This window comes from Pseudorca crassidens, chromosome 1 (genome assembly GCF_039906515.1).
Source record: "Pseudorca crassidens isolate mPseCra1 chromosome 1, mPseCra1.hap1, whole genome shotgun sequence".
NCBI classification, from domain to species: domain Eukaryota; kingdom Metazoa; phylum Chordata; class Mammalia; order Artiodactyla; family Delphinidae; genus Pseudorca; species Pseudorca crassidens.
The window spans coordinates 31,186,651-31,209,692 of record NC_090296.1 but is presented as its reverse complement, the minus strand read 5'-3'; the positions used below and the strand labels follow the sequence as shown (position 1 = coordinate 31,209,692).

Sequence of the window (23,042 nt, the reverse complement as noted above, 5' to 3'; positions counted from 1 at the left end):
GGGTAGAAAGGGATATCCCGCTGCCTTATATTTGAAACCACTGACATTTTTCTTTAAGATTTGTTGATTGCACAACACATGTGTAAACGTGTGAGAATGAGACAGATGAGCTGCCTAGACCCACCCCCACAGTCAGCAGTGTGAAGTCTCCCCATAAGCCTCTTGTTCAGAGCCCGGGACAGTGACTGGTCTGACCAAGGTCTACTTCCACCCATGGAACTCTCTCAGTATGGTGACAGAGTGGCAGTCTGGGATCCACCTATCATTGAAGTGCTTGCCGGGAAAAGTGGGTTTAGTCTCCTTTTTACCTGCAGGAACGATTGTTGTGAAATAATGAGATTGGCAGAGTGTCCTTGGGCGTGGTCAGCAGAGTTGAATTGATCTCTTCACCCGAGTGTGTATGTGTGTCTCTGGCCACTGGGCTCTCGGCTGGTGACTTGTACCACCAGAGGGCTTGCTGGACACTGCTTCAGGCCACACGAAGATGGCCCTGGACCATTTTCTCTGGACCCACCTCTTTAGGATCTGCAGGCTCCTTTTAAGGAGCAAGCACCAGTACACAAGGAGGGATGGCAGGGGAGGTGTTTGACTCCTACACTGCGGCCCTGCTAGCAAGTTCACTGCTGTCTCCCCACCAGTCCCCACTCCTGGGGAGAATCGGAATCCAGCCTGATTAAATAGCCTAGAGTCTCCCAATCTCTGGCTTTTTGTTTGACTCTTCTAGTTTCCCATTATATTTAGAAAATGACAAATGACGATGGCAGCTCAATGGCACATACACCAGGCTCTGTTCAGAGTCCCTTATGTGAGTTTTTCTCAGTTAATCCACCCAACAGGCCCAGTAAGTTGGTGGCTCTTTCCCCCTTTTACAGATAAGGATGCCCGGGGATTGAGAGATGAAATCGTTTGTGCAGAGTCCTGGCTGGTTAGTGGTGGAGCTGAAATTAGCACCAAGGCCACCAGACTGCGGAGCCCCTACCTTAGCCACCATGCTGCAGGGATGAAGCCTACCACCATCTATAGATGGTGCTCAAGAAATACTTGCCAGATGAACGCATGCGTGTTTGTGTGCTAAGGGGGCCCAGCCACGTGTGCTGCAATCAGGGCCAGCTTCAGGGGTGTAGCTGAACAGGGCCACACGCTCAGCAGGGTTCAGTGTTCTGCTTGAAATTTGTAATACGTTTGAACAAGGAGACCCAGAGTTTCATGTTGCACTGAGTCCCTCAAATGATGTATCTGGTCCTGTCTGCAGTCCATTTTTATGTTCTGTCCTGTAGAGTCACCTTTAGATATAAAATTGACTCTTCTCAAGAGGCACCCGTGATGGGTGCCAGGCTGTGACGCTCCAACAGCTTGCCAGCAGCTGGGAGATGATGATCGGTTATCTCGGTGTGATGAGTTGCTGTATTTCCCTAACTATGCAAGAGTTATTCTTTGTTGTAAATTGATCTTGTCACAAGAGGTTCATCAGAATAGGACTTCCATGGTCCAGTCGGAACAGGACTTCCATGGTCCAGTCGGAACAGGACTTCCATGGTCCAGTTGGAATAGGACTTCCATGGTCCAGTCGGAATAGCTGATAGGGATCGTATGGTCAGAAAGCCAGGAATGGCTCTGGTTCACAAAGTTAGGAAGAGATGAAACAACAGGGGGGTGGGGTGATTGAATTTGAATACAACTTGTTCAAACTCTAGTCTGGATACAGCACCCGAATGACATTACCTTGAGTAATTTTAGAGAAGTTTTTTAAAACAATTCTGGAAGAATCCTGGTTGATAGGCATTGCTAAAAACAGACTTTGACTGGATCCTGTTCCCTGGGTGAATAGTGTTTTAATTGCTAAGTTGTGGTAAAATGCTGTGCTTAATTAAGGACTCGGATATCTCATTCGTCAGTCATTGCTGCTATCTGAAATCCTCTCGGTTGTTCTTGCCGTCATTCCGCTGTCTGCACTTGAGTTTACAGAGGGCCTTATCTCCTTGGACACATCCAAGCAGTGCTGTCACTTTGGAATAAAAAGCAGGAAACAGAGGCATAATTAAACCCGTACATAAATACTCAGGAAAGAAAAATTAAGCATCAATTACTCAGATGCTGAGAGTTCCTTATCCATAAATGGATGTCACAGTCTCAAGAGATCAATTTAATAAGAGTCTATCAATGTTAGTTCTGTGAGTTGAGTCATGGGAAGGGTATGGTGGGGGGCAGGGGTTATTCTATCAGAAATCTGGGGGGTTTTTTTGGCGCTTCTCTTCTGTCTTTTATCCTGACGTGAGGAGGCTTCTGGAAAAAAGAACTGATATTGATCTTGGACCATCTCTTCCTAATCCATCCCATTCAACTCTTTGTTTTCATTGCAGTGAAATGTGCTGCATATAAATGGAAAGCTGACTTGAGTGCAGTCCTGCAGACTATGGGAGTATTGTCTGTCGAGCTAATGATCATGACTTTTTCAATTGCTGCATTCTTTGTACAGTCCAAAAGCCCTGGTGTTTTATTTCTGCAGAGGGAAGTCATAGCCCTAGAGAACGTTTAAGATTGGTTACTTTAAAAACATTTAGTTATTTCTCAGCTAAATCGATAGAAATGGAGGGAAGAGAATCTACTGAAATTAAGGCTAAAAGATTTTTAGAACGTTTCCTTTCTGACAGTGACCATAGCATTCTTGAAGAAGATTATTTCTTATATTCCACAGAATCGAAAGATCTCACGGCGAGTGAAAGATGTATTCATCTTAGTCCTATAAACCTATTTGGGCATTAACATCCAGTTGCCCGGGCTCATTAAGGCTGAGAGAACGTAGAAGGATCTGAGTTTATCTCAAAAGAGAAGAGAAGATTTGTGATCCATTAAGGTAGAGTAGGGGGGAGGTCAGAGATTCAAGAGGTTAGCATGCTGGCTTCCCATGTGAGCCAATGCGGGGGTTATTCTTTTTCAAAGTGGCAAGACAGCAACGAGCCCAACTTGCAGAAATGATGAGCCGCAGCCTCTGGCAGAAGCAGCCAGCCAGTGCCAGGCAGGTGGGTACCGCCCACTCCCTGACCTAGATCTGTGCTCAAATAATATTTGTGAGATGGGATCAAATTCAGAGTATTTGGAAAGAATAGTAAGTCATCAGAATAAGGGCTAATTCTGAATTTTTTTTTGCCTACCATACATACATCTAGAGTCATAAAAACATTTGGGTGGCATTTCCATCAGTTGCTGTATGTGTGTTCTGTGTGTGTGGACAGCCTGAAAACAAAGCCACTATTGAGTTATATAAATTCAGAAAAGGCATTGGAATGAAGGCTGGCCTTCTGGAAATGCTATTTTTTTCACTTTGGGATTACTCCAGCAACCAAATAGAATTTTCTGATACATTTGCCAAATAAAAGAGCTGAGGCTGAGAACTAGCATGAGATATTTTAGCTTAATGTACGTTTTGGAGAGCAGGGTAAGAAAAGCAAGCTCTAAATATAAATACAAAAGTTACATCTTGACTTTGGCTATGGAATCACGTTGTCACTTCTTCGTAGATGCAAAAGCATTTTAACGTTCACCGTGAATATAATTCGCTGGCTGTCACTTGTTTACCCCAGAGAGAGCTAAAAAGTCATCAGGCCCCCAGACGTGGCATTGGCCCCAACCCCGCTCACATTTCTGCTGCCGTCTCCTTTCTTTCCATCTTTCTGTAACACCTCCTCCTCTTCGCAGTAAGAAAATCAAAGCAGCTGCAAAATGAACTGTTTTTTGAAGTTTCTCCGTATTAGGTGCATCTAAAAGCCAAACTCTTAAAGCAGAAAGGAGTGGTTCATGCCATTCCTTGATCCTTACCTCGTTTTCTTTGTAACCTACTCCTCCCATTCTTCCCCCACTCCAGTCCCCTTCCAAGTACTTCAGAATAAGCAGTGAGAAGTTTGGGAGATGTTTTAATAGAAAAGAAGGGATAACAGAATCACAGCTGATAACAGGTTTGTCGCTGAGGGAAGAACCAGGGCTCCCAAGTCAGATCTGCCACGTGGGCATAGACGGATTTGCGGGGGCGGGGGGCGGTCATATTTTTCGGTGCCTGGCCTTATTCTTTTTCTGATAGAAAAGCTTCTCGGCGTGATTTTATTATGCCTTCTGTCAGTTTCTGTACCTGAAGCCCCATCCTGCCCTGCTTCAGAAGGTACGCAGGTTCGCTGTAAAAGCTGCCATGTTTCAGTGAATCAGGTTCAGTCCCAAGGCTTCAAAACTTTGGCTTCAGTGTAAGACTTCATGTGCAAAATCGTCTGACCCTGCAGACCCCTTGCAAACTGTCTTATTAAGCACAGAAAACCCAGCCTTCTGTAGGGGGCAGAGGACAGTGGACTCAGAATCAAGAAGCCTGGCTTATTGAAAGAGTGACCTTGATTCCCCTCCCTCAGCTATAAAATGGAAATGACCTGCCCTGCTACAAGAGCCAGTGATCTGTACCAGCGTTCACTTCGGAAATAAAATATCACTGTTATCGAGATTTAGCTGATGTCTCGTCACAGTCTGCAGGCTCACTTGTTAATATCCCAGCAGTTGCCCCAATGCCTATTTGAGTGGAGAAGGTAGAGGCCAGAAAATCACGTCTCTCCGAACTCCAAAGCTCTGGTTTCTGTGTCGAGCCAGTCCACAGGGTGAGGGATCCCTAATTTTAGAAAGAGGTGTATTGTGGACTACGTGGAGCACATCTCTGCTGTGTTATTGTATAAACTCGGTCATTTCAGTGAAATTCAACAACTGCAGTTCTAGGCACGTTTCCATGGAAGTTTTTATGTGGTGATGCTACTATCAACCAAATGTATACACACTAAATAGCAATCTCTGAATATTCATTCCAGACTTTGAGTAATAAAATTGGAAAACAAAGAAGCATACAAAGAATGTACTGGTCTCACTGTGGTCATATACTCTGAGAGAGCCAGTGGGGAAATCGGAATTAATTGCTATGTTAATGTCACTGGGGCTCATTTATACTTCGCCCTGCCATACTACGAAATTGCATAAGCAATTCAGCCCTTGAATTCTGGCAGCTTTTGGAAACATACATGTTTTCCTTTTCTCCCCTATTATTTTTTCACGCCCCCACCCCCTTCAAGGCAGTTTTCCCGCTGTCCCCTTAGGGAGTAGTCTTATGGGGAAATTTCTTTTGTGGGCTTCCAGCTGGCTTTATTTTTATTATCTCCACAAAGTGGCTGCGTTTGTCCCATTTATATGTTATCCATCATGCATTGCCTTGGGATTTTCCCTTTGAATTGTTGACTTCACGTTTTTGGTTTGCACACACAGGCTGTCTCCTGGTTCAGACATCTATGTGACGGTCTCATCCATGGCTTTAGCAAGATCCCAGCCATGTCGCAACTCCCCGAGCAATCTGTCTTCATCCAGCGAGACTGGCTCTGGCGGGGGCACTTACAGGCAAAAGTCCATGCCCGAAGGGTAGGTGTGCCGGAGTTGGCATCGCTGTCTCTCATATGTAATTGAGACGTGTAAAAGAACTTCCATTCAGCCAGACTGGATCAGTTCACAAAAGAGCAAAAGGGAAAATATGGTTAATACTCCAGATTAAACAATGTTTTCGTGGCTGGTTCAAACCACTTCTTAGGAAGTGTATCATTCTTTAGTCTCTAAGGACTCAATGGCAAAGAAATCAAATTACATCAGTTCCTCCGTTATATGTATTGTCTAGTTTCATAGTACAGATTTTGCCCCTTCTTAAAATTTCCTCCAAAGGGAACTCAGTAGTGTACTGCTTGCACTGGGTGGAGTTTGTATTGATGTTAAAGTAGGGGAAATGTTTATCATATCCAAAGCTAAAAGTGATTTTTCTCACGCTTTAGAAATCTGTTTGCTTCTGACCAGACTCACAAAGTAAAAAGCTAAGTGTACATGATTAAAGAGGCTACTAAAAGGTAAAAAAAAAATTGGAATGTCTGAAGCTGGGAAGTAATTAGCAGCAAAACATCACATGACACACATAAGCTGGCTTTGCTCATCACCAGCTTCCTGCTGGGATACCTCTGGCGAACTTGATAAAGAACTTGAAACCACTGGAAAATCAGAAATGGGGTGTTTAATGGGGTTTTTAAAAAAAGGATGTTTCTATGCCAAGTTTTCCCCGAATTACCTTTAACAAACGCACATGATTTGTGTACTTTCTTGAGATTTTACCATATTACAAAATAATTATGCTTATGAGAATATTTCATAATGGATATTTTTTATCCTATAGTATTGTGTTGGTTTTTATAGCTAAGTATAATTTTATTCATGTTTTTGCTAAATGTTTATGTTAGCAGAAAGTAAATAACAAAAACCACTATAAAATGTACGGCCCTCCCCACCCTACCACCAAGGATTCCCTTGGTAGCGTATCTAAAATGCACATTTCTTATTTTAATTACTTCAGTGACAATTAGTAAAAAAAAATTCTAGCTCTTATTTATGAGCCCCTGCAAGAAGTTTTATGAATTAAGTATTATTATTAGCCCACACCACAAGCCCAACTAATTATTTCTTTTTTTTTGAAACATCTTTATTGGAGTATAATTGCTTTACAATGGTGTGTTAGTTTCTGCTTTAGAACAAAGTGAATCAGCTATACATATATATATGTCCCCATATCTCTTCCCTCTTGCTATTTCTTGTTTTAATTAGTAGATTTTAAATGGCCTGGTTTGACTTCAAAAGTAAGAATTCACTGCAACTTCAGTGTTAATACAGCAATAAAATATAAATGAGCTAACAACCACGACAAAAATCATTGTTTGCTTCTTCTGTCCATTTTGGTATACACTCTCAAGGCATGCCAAAATGTAATTTGAAACATTAATTTTTGGTGAATATTAATGTTAGAAACATGGTTCCCAGTGTTTGTGCTACATACACTATTTTTTTTTTTAATGCAGTGGTAATTATTTGACTTGATATTTAATACTAAACCTGCCATAGGTGGTATTGAGGGTTTTCGCCATTGCTTTTGAGGTTACCTGGGGATTATTTGCTATACGGTATAACATCAGTTTTACCTGGGGTGAAACTTTACAAGAAGATACTGATACAGTGTTTGCCTTTAGATCCCAAGCAATTGTTGTCTGTATCAGTGATGCAAGAGACATTGGTGTTCACTGTCTGATTCACATGCCTTACTCATGGGCCAGGTTTGATCCTAAAGTTCACACTTACCAAGGGAACAATCGTTACATCTACTCCTTAACTTAGCCCAGTAAAAATCAATAGGTACAGGGTGACAGTGAAGCAGGAGTGTGTGGAGTCTGCTGCAAACTCATTAATGTTAAACTTGGAAAAGCTCCAAAGTGTGAGGTAATAACAACAGGTCCGGACACACTGATCGTCCATAAATGTAATCCGCCCCTTTGTTGCCCTCCCTGTGCTTCAGCGGGCTCAGTGCCTTGCTTGTACGTGGTGTATGCTGCCTGCTCCCTGGTGTAAGGATGTTGAGACCATCCAAATCAGTTGAGAGGCACAGTTTCACAGGCTGGTTAATAAAACCTGCTCTACTTGAGTGAAGGCGGAAGAGGCACCTGCACCAGTTTAGCATGGGAATGAGAGAGAGTTAAAAAGCAACACTGATGAAAAGACATAGGGTCTGTTCTACCATCCTTGAGATGTGTTTTGGGGCCACATACTCTGAGGAATGTTGACGAGGCAGGGCACGTGCAGGGGGAAGGATGGACCGGGCAGATGCGGAGTTGGAGGTCGTGGTGTAAGAATCGTAACCGTGGATGTGCAGCCCACAGTTGGGCATTGTGGAGGCAAGGAGGCCGCCATGGCTTTCTCCTAGCACTCTTAGCCGAGGGATTAAACTTGTCTCTGAGGGCAACTGAGCTCAATAAGTGAAAGTTATAGAGAAGGAGTTTCTAGCCCATTATGAGGAAGGTATTTCGAAGCTGTCAGCCTGCCCTGGAGAGCAATGGACTGTCTCACGAGGTAGAAGTTCTTGGTCAGTGAACGCGTTTCATGTATCAGCCAAATGATTACTTAAAAACTCCTTCAAGTCTGAACCGTGACTCTTAAAGTATTAAGTGCTCCTCCAAGCAAAGGGACAATGAATCTCTTCAGAAAGAGGCACAGTGTCAAATTAGAACAGGTTTTGTCTGAGCTCCTCAAGGATGGGACCTTAATAGCCCTGATGCCCTGGCACGTAGTAAACTAGGAGTGTGTGTGAGAACTGAAATTAAAAATTCATCGGATGAAAATGTTTTTCAAGGCAAAGTTGAAAGGCAGCCTTACTTTATCATTTCTTTAAAAACAGACAGCCAAAAAAGCATTTGACTTTAAATTCAGAAGTTTAAAAAGTTGTCTTTGGTTTCCACTGCTACCAAAAAGTAAAAGCAAGATTCCGATCCACTTCTTACTTTGATCTCTGTGGCTTTTTTTTTTTTTTTGCGTCACGCGGTGCCTCTCACTGTTGTGGCCTCTCCCGTTGTAGAGCACAGGCTCCAGACGCGCAGGCTTAGCGGCCATGGCTCACGGGCCCAGCCGCTCCGCAGCATGTGGGATCTTCCCGGACCAGGGCACGAACCCGTGTCCCCTGCATCGGCAGGCGGACTCTCAACCACTGTGGCTTTTTGAAAAGTCTTAATTTAGTTAGTGCATATAACTAAATAACTAAATAGGATATTTAATAAATAGATTTAATAAATCTATTAAATTATTAAATTTAATTAATCTATTTAATAAATAGATATTTAACTAAATAGGATAACTAAATAGAATAGGATCATAGGACCAGTTTGAGGATATTCATTCTCCTAACCTAAACAAGGACCCCACCTAGGGAGGAAGGGGCAGAGATCATAATTAGTGAATCCTTTGTTTTCAATGAGCCCTTTCACTGAAGTTTTCATAAATCAAGGTTTTTGTTTGTTTTTAATAATGGAGGTAACTTTGTTTAGTGAGGCGTAGGAGTCAAGTTTGTAAATGACAGTCATTTGTGCAAAAAGTAATGAGGGAGATGTTGTAGTAGGAGTTTTACTAAAATATTTTATAGTTTCCCTGCTTTCCAAATGCTTTTATGTAGATGTTTCTCCCTGGATCCATATAAGAGTTGCCGCGATTCTGGGTGTAGAAGCTGAACTTGGCTCCCAGCCTTCCTCCTCCTAATCTCCTGCTCTTTCCAATGCACCGCTTGGTGGTTCTGCCCACACATTTATCAATTTGTAGCAAAGAAGACACCTGTCACATGCATCAGTTAATTCAGGCCCTTTTGTGTTTTATTGTGTAGATTACTCATACATTCATTAGTAACCACACTCAGATTTGTAAATTTCCACATGAATCTTTGAATTTTATACTCTGGCCCTTTTTCCTGGGCTCAGTCAGTATTTGCTTTGCTGATGTTACTAATCAAGGCATATGCTTCAATTAAGCCTATGTTATATTATTAGTCTACACAGGGAAAATTAAAATGGGCTCATTAAATAGCTAAACATTCTTTCCAGGAATAGACATTTGCCTTTATATATGCCAGTTTACCTGTTTCCAAATTGCCTTCCTAAAGGCGATTTAAAATGTATACATTTTGGGGCTTCCCTGGTGGCGCAGTGGTTGAGAGTCCGCCTGCCGAGGCAGGGGACACGGGTTCGTGCCCTGGTCCGGGAAGATCCCACATGCTGCGGAGCGGCTGGGCCCGTGAGCCAGGGCCGCTGAGCCTGCACGTCCGGAGCCTATGCTCCGCAGTGGGAGAGGCCATAGCAGTGAGAGGCCCGCGTAGCACCAGAAAAACAAAACAAAACAAACAAACAAAAAAATTTATACATTTTGGAAGTGGTCCCTATGTAATGTAAATGATAGCGATCTTTGTTTTTCAGACCTTAGAGTAAGTGCTCAGAAAATACTTGTTCCAAGAATGAGTGCCTTAGTGATTTAGCAGATAACCGAGTTAAGAGAAACCCCTGGAATGTGCCAATTGGACGACACAAACGGAACACTAGGATGGTGACATTTTTCTTTTGGGTGCGAATGACAGTCTGAGCTTAACTACTCAAGGGCCAGAAGATTTTTGGTTTCTTACTGCATATCTCTTAGGTTGGCTCGGTCCTAATGGCCCCTGCCCTTGTTCACAGTTTACATACTTAGCATACATACCTTTCTGAACAGAGGGGTGTATACTGACCATAACATCCACAGTTCCAGCATCCATGTACACATGCACGAGGATGAGGACGCAAGTACAGAAATGTAAGCAAAACTAGTAGTACCTGTCGTTAGAGTTTAGTTCATTACTCCCAGGACTACCTTCCCTTATGGGTAAGGTCCCTGATGTTATCTTTGCCTTTGGGGAAATCACCACAGGTTTGGAATAAGCCGCAGATCCCCAGCCTCCATCGACAGGCAGAACACCCAGTCAGACATTGGTGGCAGCGGGAAATCCACACCCAGCTGGCAAAGAAGTGAGGATAGCATTGCTGACCAGATGGGTAAGTAACCAGTTCCTACAAAAAGCAAGTTGCTTTTATACTAAGGTGACATTGGTTACCTTTGGATGATGTCATCAAGGCATTCTGTTCTATAATACAGCCCTGGGTCATAAATGGGAATGAGCATTAAGTCTCAGTTAGCTTATGTATAAGTGAAAGCAGCAATTAAGACCCGAGAGAAAAGTCAAGGAATTCTGAGTAACCCCGACTTTAAAGACAGAAAGGACATAGGAATTATTTTCAGCACCAAGGTTAAAATGCCAGAGTACCAGGCCACATGTGTCCTAAGTATCTCCCTCCCCCCTTGTTTGTTTGTTTATTTGTTTGTTTTTGCCCAGTATAAGTGGGAGATTAGTTGGTATTCTTAATGTTGAGTTAAAAAAAATTTTTTTAACTATGTGCAGAGAAGGAAAGAAATATAATTGTTCTTTAGTCACTTCTGTAGCTTGGTGAGAATGTCTTTCCTCCCTTTATATGCTTTTTCCCCTGGCTCTGCTATTAAGCTGTCAGCTAAGGAAATGTCTTAGGATAAAACAGCTGGAAGGGAAAGATTTGCATGAGTGAGCCTTCCTTTGGGTTTCTGGCACATCGCCCTTCCCTCTCTCTCTAAGCAGTTCTACAAGATACCAAAACACTAGTTGATACAATAAAATTTTGCCATGAGAAAGATTAAGTTTCAACACAGTAGCACCAGGGATTAAGTATCAACACAATTGATACATCAGGGACTTGAATCTGGACTGTTAGGGTTTTTTCCCTTTATCTTATCTCTAGTAGCTTTCCCATCAGAGTACCATAAAAAGAAGTAAATTTCAGGGCTGAAAAAAGATCTGCGTGTAAGGCAAAGACTGCATCATTTTATCTTCTCTGCAAATGCATCGTTTTGTTCTGTTTTAACGACTGTGCCCATGTTCCATGCCTGGGAAGGGCATCCTCAGTGCAGAGGTTGGAGCCAGGTTGGGGCTCCCAGCTGCTCAATGGGGGATCAACAGAAAAAACAACCCAAGAACATGGAAGGGAGTGGAGATGCATTCAGCTAAGACAGGAATTGAGGAAGAGAAACGAAATTCTTAGGTTCTGAAGATAGGCTTTGTTCCATCACTTCAGTGAGATGGGCCTCGTTACTGAAGCCGTCTGTCATTCCCTACTCTCATCCCAACTCCCACCCCGCCACCGAAAACCTGAGCATATTCTGATCCACCGTTCTGCTCTTGACAGAATGTTTCAAATCCCGTGTGTTTTGATACTGTTGAGAGGGTAGCACCATGTGAACAGGATCCCTTCTTCCATATGACTTCGGCAGCTTTTTCGGGCTCCTAGTTGCAGCCTTTGAACAAAGCTGCCCTCGAGCCCTTGTGCACTGTTCAGGGTCCCTCTTCCCACTCATGTGAAGTCATGCGGGGAATGAAGCAGTATCTTGGGACTTGAAAGGGTCATTACAAGGTTTGTCCTAGACCCGTCTTCATTCTTTCACATAAGCCCTTCTCTAGTCTTTTTTTCCTTGCATCCACTTTATAGTTTAGTGGCATCCACGTTGCACAGATGAATCTGAAATGAATATCGGTGAACCTTTTTAACACATTCATTCATCCTTTTGGTGAGGTATACCTTTTTTTAAAAAATAAGATACCCCTAGAGCCTGCCAGAGAAGCCTTTTTTTTTTTTTTTAACGAAGGCCTTTCTCCATCCAGAATCTAAGCCTTCAAAGAAAATGTTCAAATAAATTTTTATAACTTTTGATATTCCAGCATTCCAGAAGGATAACCCAGCCCTTTCTGCCTGGCATTTCAGAAGGAATCTGGGGCTTTGCTGGTATAAGCCATGCTAGGAAGGAATGAAGACAAGTAATTGTTATGTTCTCATTCCTCAATACACTGTATTGAGTGTATAAAGGGCTGACCTTCCTACACTCAATTTGTAAGAACACAATTTTCTAATGACCTTCAGGTCACTGGTTGAAAATGTCAAGCAGATTCTTACTTGTTAGCCAGACCCCACCTGTCTCTGTCCATCAGTGTGTGATAAACTGATGCCCAGGGGAGATGTGGAGATGTGGAGCTTAGCTTGCTTAATTGGCAAGTTTGTTTTTCTGCCTCTCCGCTTTTGGATACGGTTGAGAGTCAAAGAGTACACCGCCCAGTCCTGTACGTGTTAGGAATGGTGTTGCAGAAATGCAGAATTGTTGCCGTGAGCTCTTAGGTGTGTTACCTTTCACCTTTTGAACCCCATCCTGAATGCCAGTGGAGTCCAAAAGGAAGCAATTGTTTTAAGTAAACTAGTTGCTGTGTGTCTTTTCTGTTGTGCTTAGCTTACAGTTATAGAGGACCTCAGGATTTCAATTCTTTTGTCCTCGAGCAGCATGAATATACAGGTAAAATATTTCCAAAGTGTCATGGTAAGTAACACGTGATTGCATCCATGCCTGTCTAGGTAATGTAGACCAAGCGAGGTTAGCCACACTTTGCAATGAATGAATTTCATAAATTTAATCCATATATTTGAGACTTTCCCCCCAAACCGAAAGCTGATTCCTAACTTTGCCGCATTGTTCATGGCCTCTGGTTTGGTGGTACTTGGCTATGCTAATGTGTATGATGTGACACACTGTCACCAGCTGCAAGCTTTATCCATCAGCCACTTAGTTTTTGACATGCTGTCTATTGTGTAAACTTTCAACAAGCTTATTGCTGAAATTCCGAGTTTGCTGGCCAGTGAACTGAGAGGTGCAATGGCAAGCCGTCTTCGTTTGTCAACCTGTGCCAGTATCTGTTTAGTGCCTGCACCAGAATGTCCTGTTCTGTATTCCAGAGCCAACGTGCCACCTCCCAGCAGTATCAAAGGTACTGCCAGCTTTCCGAGAGAGCCCTGGTGGGAGATTAATGCGTCAGGATCCGGTGGTTCATTTGTCTCCAAACAAACAAGGGCACGTAAGTTCACTGTAAAATAATAAAAATGATAGATCCCTAGCCATGTACCTTTCTTGCAAGGTGAAAATGGTACCGGTCTGCTCTCTCTTTCTTCCCCAATGTCAGAGAGGAAGTCGTCCTAGTAGAAGGTGGACGTTGGCTGCCACAGCCCTGGAATTTCTACTGCCAATGGCCTTAAGCTTGCTTTGAGATAAATTGAAATTCCTCATTGGTATGCACCTGAAGATTTGGATAGAAGGCCATGTGATCCAATCACAAACAGTCCTAATGTCTGGAATAGAATGTGCTAGATATAGATTTTATTTGCTTACACAGTTGCCAGCATGAGGTATGTATGGCTGGAGCACCAGTCAAGGAGACAGACAGCTTCCTGACAAGCCCCCCTACTGCTTCTCTTATCTTCCAGGGCTACATACATTTTTGTCCCATTACCATAGTTATAAACAGTTCCTTATCACTTACAGGTGGAATTGGGAAGAAGAGGCTATCGTTTCCTCCCTCTTTAAATTCAGTTGACTTCCTTGGTCTGTCTCTTCACTGGAATGTGTACTTATATTTATGTCATTCTATAGGATGAGGAGATACTGTATTTCATATTCACTAATTTATAAGATACTCAGAACTTTAATGAGAGGGCTCAGTTTTGCTTCAGTGAAATGAATATTGAAGCTTAAAGAGAGCACAACACGTTCATGAGCGTGCTAGGCTGTGGGAGAGAGAGTTACTGATGAAATGTGACGCTGTCACAGTTCCACTTGTAAGTGCTAGATTACCCTAGGCCACCTGTCAATTTCCCCTCCTTAACAATTTTTATATGGAATACATGGTCAAATAATACTTTGGAAAGATTGGGTTAGATAAAATACATTGTTAAAGTTAATTTCACCTGTTTCTTCTTTTTAAAATTTGGCCAGAACACTTCAAATTCCAGATGTGGTTCGAGTTTTATCTCCATATACATCTGTCCTGTACGTTACACACTCAGCATATCCGAATGCAGACCAGTCACGATGAAAATGCCCAGTAGCCACGCGTGGCCGGGACTAGCAAATTCTACAGCCCAGGTCCAGCGCTAAAGAGGAAATAGGAAAAATAAATGATGGCCTTATAATGCAGAAGTTGTTATTGAGAAAAACTAGAGTAGCACCAGTAAAATAACTGGGATTGATCCTTTTTCAAGGGGAGGAGGTCTTTCACTTTGAAGTGAGACAAGATGGTCCTCCTGTGGCCCTCTCCCCACAGCTGGTAAAGACACACACACAAGTCTTTTCTCTCCTTTTCTCTCCATCTCCACCAAGTTTCTGAACTTCTGACCGCCCTCTCACTTAAATATTATTTTACTCAGGTATCTTTTGAAATTGTATTTCTTTGCTTAGCCATAAAATGTTCTTTCTAAGCAACTGAGCCACTGTGCAACAGGGGTTCTGCCCACATTTTTTAAATTGAGAGATGACTCATATACCACATATTCACATATCATAACGTTCCCGCATTTAAAGTGTACCGTTTAGTGGCGTTTAGTACGGTCACAGCGTTTCGCAACCAGCACCACGATCTGACTCCAGAACATTTTCATCACCCCAGGAAGAAACCTGTATCCTTAGGGAGTCACCCCACCTCTCCCATCCCCTCCAAGCCCTCGACAACTGCGAATCTACTTTCTATCTCTATAGATGTGCCTATTTGACATTTCATCACATATGAATGGAATCATACAACATGTGGCCTTTTGTGTCTGACTTTTTTCACATAGCCTGTTTTCAAGGTTCATCCATGTTGTAGCATGTATTAGTACTTCATGTCTTTTTATGGCTGAATAATTGTGTGGATGTACCACATTGTTTTAATCCATTGATCAGCTGATGGACATGTGGATTGTTTCTACTTTTTGGCTATTATGAATAATGCTGCTATAAAATTCATGTAGAAGTTTTTGTGTAAACATGGGTTTTCATTTCTCTTGAGTAGGATTGCAACGGTTTTTCCACAGCAACTGCCGCATTTTACATTCATACCAACAATGCCCACCATCTTTATTGTCTGCTTTTCTTATTAGAGCCATCCTAGTGCGTGTGAAGTGTTATTTCATTGTGGTTTTGATTTGCATTTCCCTAATGACTAATGGTATTGAGCATCCTTTCATGTGCTTGTTGGCCATTTGTATATCTTCTTTGGAGAAATGACTATTCAAATCCCTTGCCCATTTTTTTATTGGGTTATGTGAAACACAGAGGTTTTTAATTTTGATGAAGTCCAGTTTATCTTTTTTTCTTATCATTTTTGTGCTTTTGGTGTCATATCTAAGAAACCATTGCATAATCCAAGGTCATGAAGATGTATACCTATGTTTTCCTCTAAGAGTTTTATAGTTTTAGCCCTTACACTTAGGTCTTTGACTTTTTGAGTTTTCTTTTCTATGTGGTAAGGACCCGGCTTCATTCTGTTTTGCATGTGGGTATCTAGTTCCCCTAACACTGTTTGTTAAAAAGATTACTTTACCCCATTGAATTCTCTTGGCACCTCTGTGTAAGTTTACCTCTAAGCACTCCTTAGAAAGCTGTCTCCTAAATAGATACTATATGGGGAAAGAAAGGATGTCTTTAAGAGAAAGTCTTATATTCTGCCTTCTATTTACTATGATCAATAGGGTCTTTCTAATTATAAGCCCTTTGGAAGTATCACTTTCTATTTTAAGATTAAGATATTAAAGACTTTAATGACAGTTTAGGTGGGTTTTTTTTCCTGGCTAAAATTCTCTCAATACTTTAGCATAAGCCAAATAATGAAAAATGGATTCTAAAAACTAAGTTTCCAGCACTGTCCGCCATGGAATCTTCTGAGTAGGTTTTTCCAGATACCTCCTTCCTTATTTTTGTGTTCACGGGAGTTTTTGTGTCTTGAGAACCCCCTATTTAGACACATTTCACAGGGTCATTCCCCCGTTATTTTCTCCCTGCTGTTCAAGAAGCCAAGCCTGTAGTTAAGGAAAGCCTGCTTCCCTTGCAGTCTGAGAGCCACTACTCAAGCCACTCCAGCAGCAATACCCTCTCCAGCAACGCATCAAGCGCCCCCAGCGACGAGAAGTGGTATGACGGGGACCGCACCGAGTCCGAGCTGAACAGCTACAACTACTTGCAAGGCACCTCCGCAGACAGCGGCATTGACACCACTTCCTACGGCCCTAGCCACGGCAGCACGGCCTCCCTGGGGGCGGCCACGTCGTCACCACGCTCGGGGCCGGGCAAGGAGAAAGTGGCCCCCCTGTGGCACAGTTCCAGTGAAGTCATCTCCATGGCAGATCGGACTTTAGATTCAGAGAGCCACGGCATGGACCGGAAAACCGAGTCCTCCCTGAGCTTGGACATCCATGCCAAGAGCCAGGCCGGCTCAAACCCTCTGACCAGGGAGAACAGCACGTTCAGTATCAATGACGCTGCTTCCCATACCAGGTAACTGCCCCTCCCTGCTGCCCCTCCCGCTCCTGGCCTCCCTGCGGCCAGTTTCCGGCCTCATCCCACTTCCCTTTGCTCAAGAGTGTATAAAGAAAGGGTTTTTTTTTATTTTGGTTTGTTTTTTTTGCACAGTGACAGTTATTTTTATATATTTAATGCCTTTTATTTACCACCCAAATCCTTTATTCCTGCCATCCTAGTGTATTATTTTAAACTGTGGGAAAGGTTTGCAGATTTGTTCTTCATAGCTGTATTTGATTTTATACAAACGTTCCTAGCTGCATACCAGCATGAGAGAAGAATTTTGTCATGTGGCTTCCAGCTAGTGATAGAGAATATAGAATGGGACAGTCTTTGGAAGACATTAAAAGAAAATCTTGACCATATTTTTAAAAGGAAGGCGTCTTTTCCAAGACTATCATGGCATCATTTATGATGCTGAACGCATCTTTCACACTGCCTCTCTATCAGAGAACATCGCTTACCCAGTGTTCGCAGTTTGTTTTCAGTAATTGGCTCCTGGCAGTCACGTGTTGGGGGGACGTGTCCAACAGGAAAGTGTAGATAAAATTAGACACAGCCCGTCTACCTTTCAGAAGAGAAAAGTACACATTCCCCCGTATCCTTGGAGATCGCGGTGATAGGCAAAGTAAATACTATTTTTCATTTCCTCTTTTGGATTTGAGCCTACAATCCAAAGTATAAGATCCTTTCTTTTAGGGAGGAAACATTCCATCACTCTCTTTTGGGGCCTGTTGATCTCTGTGGTGGTTTCTCCTTTTACCTTTTATTGTTGTCAGTTGTTGATCAACTTGTATGATAGCATCCAACCTTGCTGTCTTCTAGGCTTCTTTTACTATCATGCCCTCAAGAAAAGTAGCAGAGAAGTTGAGTTTCGTTTTACTTTCCAAACGGGAATCCAGGCACATAATCTGTCAGTAAACCCCAGATAATCTTAATGAGAGAGGACATCCTTGACTTAATTTGGATTTAACTTGATAAGTTAAATATTCACTTCTCCCATTGTCTGTATTGTTACTGATAAGATTCGCAAGCTTCCCATTGTGTTTCCGGAGTTTTATCTCTGTTTACCACCACCACATTGCAGTAATACACTACCAAACATAAAATAGTTAGCTAGTGGGAAGCAGCCGCATAGCACAGGGAGATCAGCTCAGTGCTTTGTGACCACCTAGAGGGGTGGGATAGGGAGGGTGGGAGGGAGGGAGACGCAAGAGGGAAGAGATATGAAAACGTATGTATATGTATAACTGATTCACTTTGTTATAAAACAGAAACTAACACACCATTGTAAAGCAATTATACTCCAATAAAGATGTTAAAAAAAAAAAAAAGTGATGGCCACAGGTCTGGAAACCGCATGGCCTCCAAGCTGAAAGGCAACTGGGAAAGTCATCTCAGGATTCTTGGGTACCATGCATCCAGTTACCTTTCCATAATTCAGAAAATAGATTGTTTGGTTCAAGTGGAATAAGGAAGTGTTTGGAAGACAGAAAGCCAGGCGTCAAATACCGTAATAATATAATATAGACGTAGAATCACTTGACGCAGAGTTGTGCCACTGGCTTGCTGTTTCTGGCACACCCACCATCTCATTAAGTATGGCCTGTGCATTGACCCAGAACAGTAGTTCCTCTGTGGTTTTCAGGTTTACCTTGACTCCTAGATTTGGTTTTCCGTTCTTCATTTTGAAAGGAGAATGTCTTTTTCGAAATGATACTCCATCTGGGGATGTATCTCTGGTTTCATTTGATGGCAGAAGAAAGTCAGTCATAGAAGTCTTGTCTCAAATGGCATCACCACGGAGTAAAGTTGAAAAGAGCCGGGCCTCTGAAACCAAAGCACAAAACGTGGGCTGTGCCATCCCACAAATCTACCAAATCCCAGGGGATGTACAAAGTACCCTCTGAAAAGTCGGCACCTGGGCTTGCATTATCTGAATGTGCTGACTGAGGCTGCCTGAAGGTCTTAAAGGATTATCCACATTTTCTGCTTCCAACTGACCATGCAGAAATCATTTAAATCATCATTTAGAAATAACTCTTCTGTTGAAAATCAAAGTTGCTAAGGAAGAATGTGGCCTTTCAGGGAGGATGGCCAGGCTTCCCACCCACTGATAGGTTTTGTCACATTCATTCGTGACTCTGGTAACGGGGATGCTTTGTGACTTCAATCTGTTGATCTTGGCAGAGTGAGCTGGATAATCAGAGCTTTAGCAGACTTCCTTTTCTGGAGGAAAGGGGGACTTAGCCACCAAATGCACATTGCTAGAGAAACTAAAATCACTGCAAATTAGAGCGTTTGTGTCCTCGGAAGACAGGAACAGCAGTTAATGTGGAGATCTCTTGACAGTGCATAAAAGAGCTTGTACCTGGGACTTGGTGACAAAGTCTAAATTACAGTGATTAAGTTCCACTGCGTATTTCTGCCTGGGCTGTGTTCCTCCTCCCTCTGTCCTCCAGTCTCCCTGTTGATGATTGTGCAGGTTTTTTTGTGGCCCCCCATGAGAATTGCTTAATGTAGGTTGGTAGTTATATAGGGTTGTTATATTCGGATGTCATTAAGAGGAACCATACACATTGAAAGCTTTCTACAATTAAAAAGTCTATTAATTGCTCTAAAGTGTTATTTCCTAGAATGTATTTTCTATGAAGCTTGGGAATTTAGGGAGAGATTTTTAAAAAAAATTTTTTTTTTTGGTAATGGCTGTTTCACTTTCAGGTGTTAAACCACTCAAAAAAATGATCTGTGGTGAACATAGGAGAGGTGAAGATAGTTCCAATTTTAGTATACTGTTACCAGCTGGGTTCATTTTCGTCTTAGAGTTCTGGCCTCGGACGTAGGCTGTGTGTCCGTTTGTGTGGTGACCAAAGACTTCCTTAGCTTACAGAACTCTAGTCCTGCTGACCAGGGGCCATTGCTAATGACAGAACTAGATTCACGATCACCTATATAAAGCTAAAGGGAATTCCCTGGTGGTCCAGTGGTTAAGACTCCACACTTCCACTGCATGGGGCATGGGTTGCACCCCTGGTTGGGGAACTAAGGTCCCGCATGCCACGCAGTGCTGCCAAAACATAAAAAAATGAAAAGCAAACAGCCCACCTCAGGCTTGCACGTATACGTCTTGTCTGTAACATCCTGACCTGACCTGTTCAAATGTCCAGACTCATGCACCCACTCGTTGCCAGCCGTTCTGCTGCTGCGTCTTGCTTCCTGTAGGCCCCCTCAGAGCTCTGGTGCCAATTAGTACCCACTTACGCGATCACATACACATTTTTACTACCCTCCAGTACAAGAGAACTTCTCATCCAATGTGTTCATCCGAAGCACCTGTGCAGAGTGTGCACCGCTGTGAGCATAACAGAGAGGCGCTCAATACACCAGCAGTGTAGGTGTTCAGTACATTTTGATGAACAAATAGGAGTCATTTCTTCCTTTCTGTTCCTACTTTGTGCCTGATGACTCAAGGTCCCTACTAATAAACCAGTTTGAAAATAGCATAAATCCTTAACTCCTGACTGCTCTGGAAAACTACCGCTACATTTCAAAGCTCGCTGTATAGACCTGTCCATATTTGCACAGGGCTCTAGTGCTTTTATATACAAGTGTATGTGTAAGCGTGTACCTGAAGCCCTTGTGTGGCATGAGCTTTTAGTTGTCACTTCTATATAAGATTTCTTAATCTGCAGAATATAACAGGGAGAGACTTTATAACAGCTTATCTACAAATATCAATATCTGGGTATAAGTTGGTCAGTGTCTGACATTCACTAGAGGGCATGATTAAAGGCCAGGAAAAATGCCTGCCCACAGATGTTAGTACAGTTCAGTTTCATGAATGTGCTTTTTCTGGTTGACCTAATAGTTAACTATTCATGCCAGAAAAGCTGTACGTTTCTTGAGAGTAGGGGTGAAGAAGGACGTCTTATATTCAGTTTACATGGAACAGTAAGGAATGCCTCAGGCTACTCCAGTGTACTGACTGTGTATGAGTGCCTCTGTGTGTGTGTGTGTGTGTGTGTTAGAGCTTGTGAGTTTAAATTTTGTTCTCTACCCTCTTCGGCACCCTGGGTGAAAAATAGGCCTTGCTTCTTTGTTTAGAAATTATTCTGTTGTCTTTATCTGTAATGTTTCCCTCTTAAATCTCTTCTGCCTGGGGTCTTTTAAAATTGCTAATGATTAATTACCGCTCTTCTACATTTTTTTCTTAGGGTGAGACTGTTATTTTTCTATGTTTTATGGACTAAGACTTTAAAGTGAAGCCTCTACAGTCCCCCAGGACTTCTCTCCAACATGTGGTTGGCTCCACTTGTCATATGTTTATGAATTGTTTTCATTGGTACTTTTGCTTTGTGGTCGCGGACAGCGTGAACATTCAGGGTTCTCTTTTATTTTGCTTTTACACATCAGGACTCCAGGGGATCTGGCCTAAGCTCTCTTGCCCCATTTCCATTTCTTCCAGCTTATGAAAGTGGGTGATGATTTTAGCCAGAACTTCGGTGATGTTCAACTTACCTCAAAGAATGAATAAATACAACGACTATGGTTGAAATTTCAACATTGAGAAAATGAGAGCTCTGTCAAGCCCCAGAGGTCAGATTTCTTGATGCAGAGGTCACTGACAAAAAGTTTCTCATTACTTGGTTCTGTGAAGCAACTAAAGCATTCATCCAGTCCATATAGAAAGCCCAAATTCTCCAAATGCCATTAAAATCGAAGACCAGCAGGAATTCTGCAAGGACAGAGTCTCTATTCTTTGCCATATTTAAACCATCCTACTATACTACTAGGGTGAGAATTTATGCAGTTGCTAAAAGAAAAGAAAGAATAATCTCAAGAAGAGAGAGATTCCATAATCTTTCTGAGTAATCTCAGTACTTAAGTCCCCTCCCTCTTCAAAATTTTGTCCTGTATCTACCTATCTGGAATTCCTCTAGCTGCAGCTTAAATCTGTGATTAAGAGAGAGAATAGTTTTTCTGAGCTGAGTCTTTTCTAAAGACTGAAGAAGATTTTTGAAGTCTAAGATTATGAAATTTGTAGATACCAACAAGTGGTGATGTTAAAATAATTTAACTATATATACATATATATTATATATATATATATATAGTGACAGCCCTTCACCTCCAGGCAAGTTGAGAGAGAAATGTAGGGAGAATAGATTTGGATCCTGAAATCCAGATTCAAGTCTCAGTTCTGTTGTGGACCAGCCATGTGGCCTCTGGCCAGTCCCGCCATCTCACCGAGCTTGTTCCTTATCTGTAACTTAATAATACCTAGTCCCCTTACTAAATGGTTGTTTTTATATGTTTGTTGAGAATAAAAAAAAATGTTATCAAAGGTATTGCAAACTGTAACTGTCCTTTTTCTGTCATTTCCTTTTATAAGCACTCCATCACTCAGTGTAGTTATCTAGCTACTTTTCCTTCAACAAACATGTATCTCCCAAGAAACTTTGCTTCTCGAGTTTCCTGCTTTGTTTTCTTTATCCTTTTTAGATGCCACATCTGGACGTGACACTTTTCTCAGCTATGCCTAATAGAATGATAATATTCGTAGTTATCCTGTTAGCTCCCTGTTAACTCACTCAGCATTGCAGACTTGTTCAGCTTGAGGTCTGCCGTGACCCCTGAGGTCTCTTCTGCTGGCTAGGCCTAGCCACTCATTCCCCTATGCTTTATGCATTCGTGTGCCCTTGTACTTATTAAATATCTCCCTCTTATAGATGAAGAGTCTTCTTTACTGCAGTCACTTGGATATCCCCTTTGCCAGCTTCATCATTCCTGCCTCACTTCTTTTTCCCCCAGTCCTTTAGAATTAGTATCTTCTGAAGCTCTCCTAAATTGTAGAGCCAGTATTGGACATAACTGGCTAGTGCTGAACACAGTGGGAGGAGTCGTCCTTAATCATTATCCTCCGCATTATCTGTCACCCGAAGGCTTATTTGTTATCTGTGCACCTAATCACAGGAAACCCATCAGTTCCCCTCCCCTTGGTATCAGGCCAGCATTCAGCCTTTGGGCAGATTTTGCCACAGTCATTTGACAAGTGACTAATTGCTGCTCTCCCCCTCCTGAAAATACCATCCCAGCCAGTCTAAAATCCGTCCCTCTGTGTCGTGCCTGAATAGTGGTGACTCCAGGTGTTTCCTTCAGCAGCTCTCGGTGACACGGAGAGTGGCCGGCAGATGTCTTCGGTAGGG

General features: G+C 42.4%; 1 protein-coding gene across 35 annotated transcripts in view; it reads left to right on the top strand.

Moving 5' to 3' along the window:
• The window catches only part of SIPA1L1 (signal induced proliferation associated 1 like 1), a 500,369-nt gene that overhangs the window by 436,692 nt on the left and 40,635 nt on the right, over window positions 1-23,042 (top strand). For 31 of the 35 annotated variants that reach the window (XM_067731629.1, XM_067731561.1, XM_067731587.1 and 28 more), the window contains 5 exons: window positions 5,284-5,433; window positions 10,312-10,436; window positions 12,745-12,807; window positions 13,245-13,363; window positions 16,370-16,812. In XM_067731629.1, the coding sequence (XP_067587730.1) occupies window positions 5,284-5,433; window positions 10,312-10,436; window positions 12,745-12,807; window positions 13,245-13,363; window positions 16,370-16,812 (900 nt within the window). The remainder of the gene's footprint in view (window positions 1-5,283; window positions 5,434-10,311; window positions 10,437-12,744; window positions 12,808-13,244; window positions 13,364-16,369; window positions 16,813-23,042) is intronic. The other 4 variants (XM_067731749.1, XM_067731743.1, XM_067731767.1 and 1 more) reach the window with 3 other exon arrangements.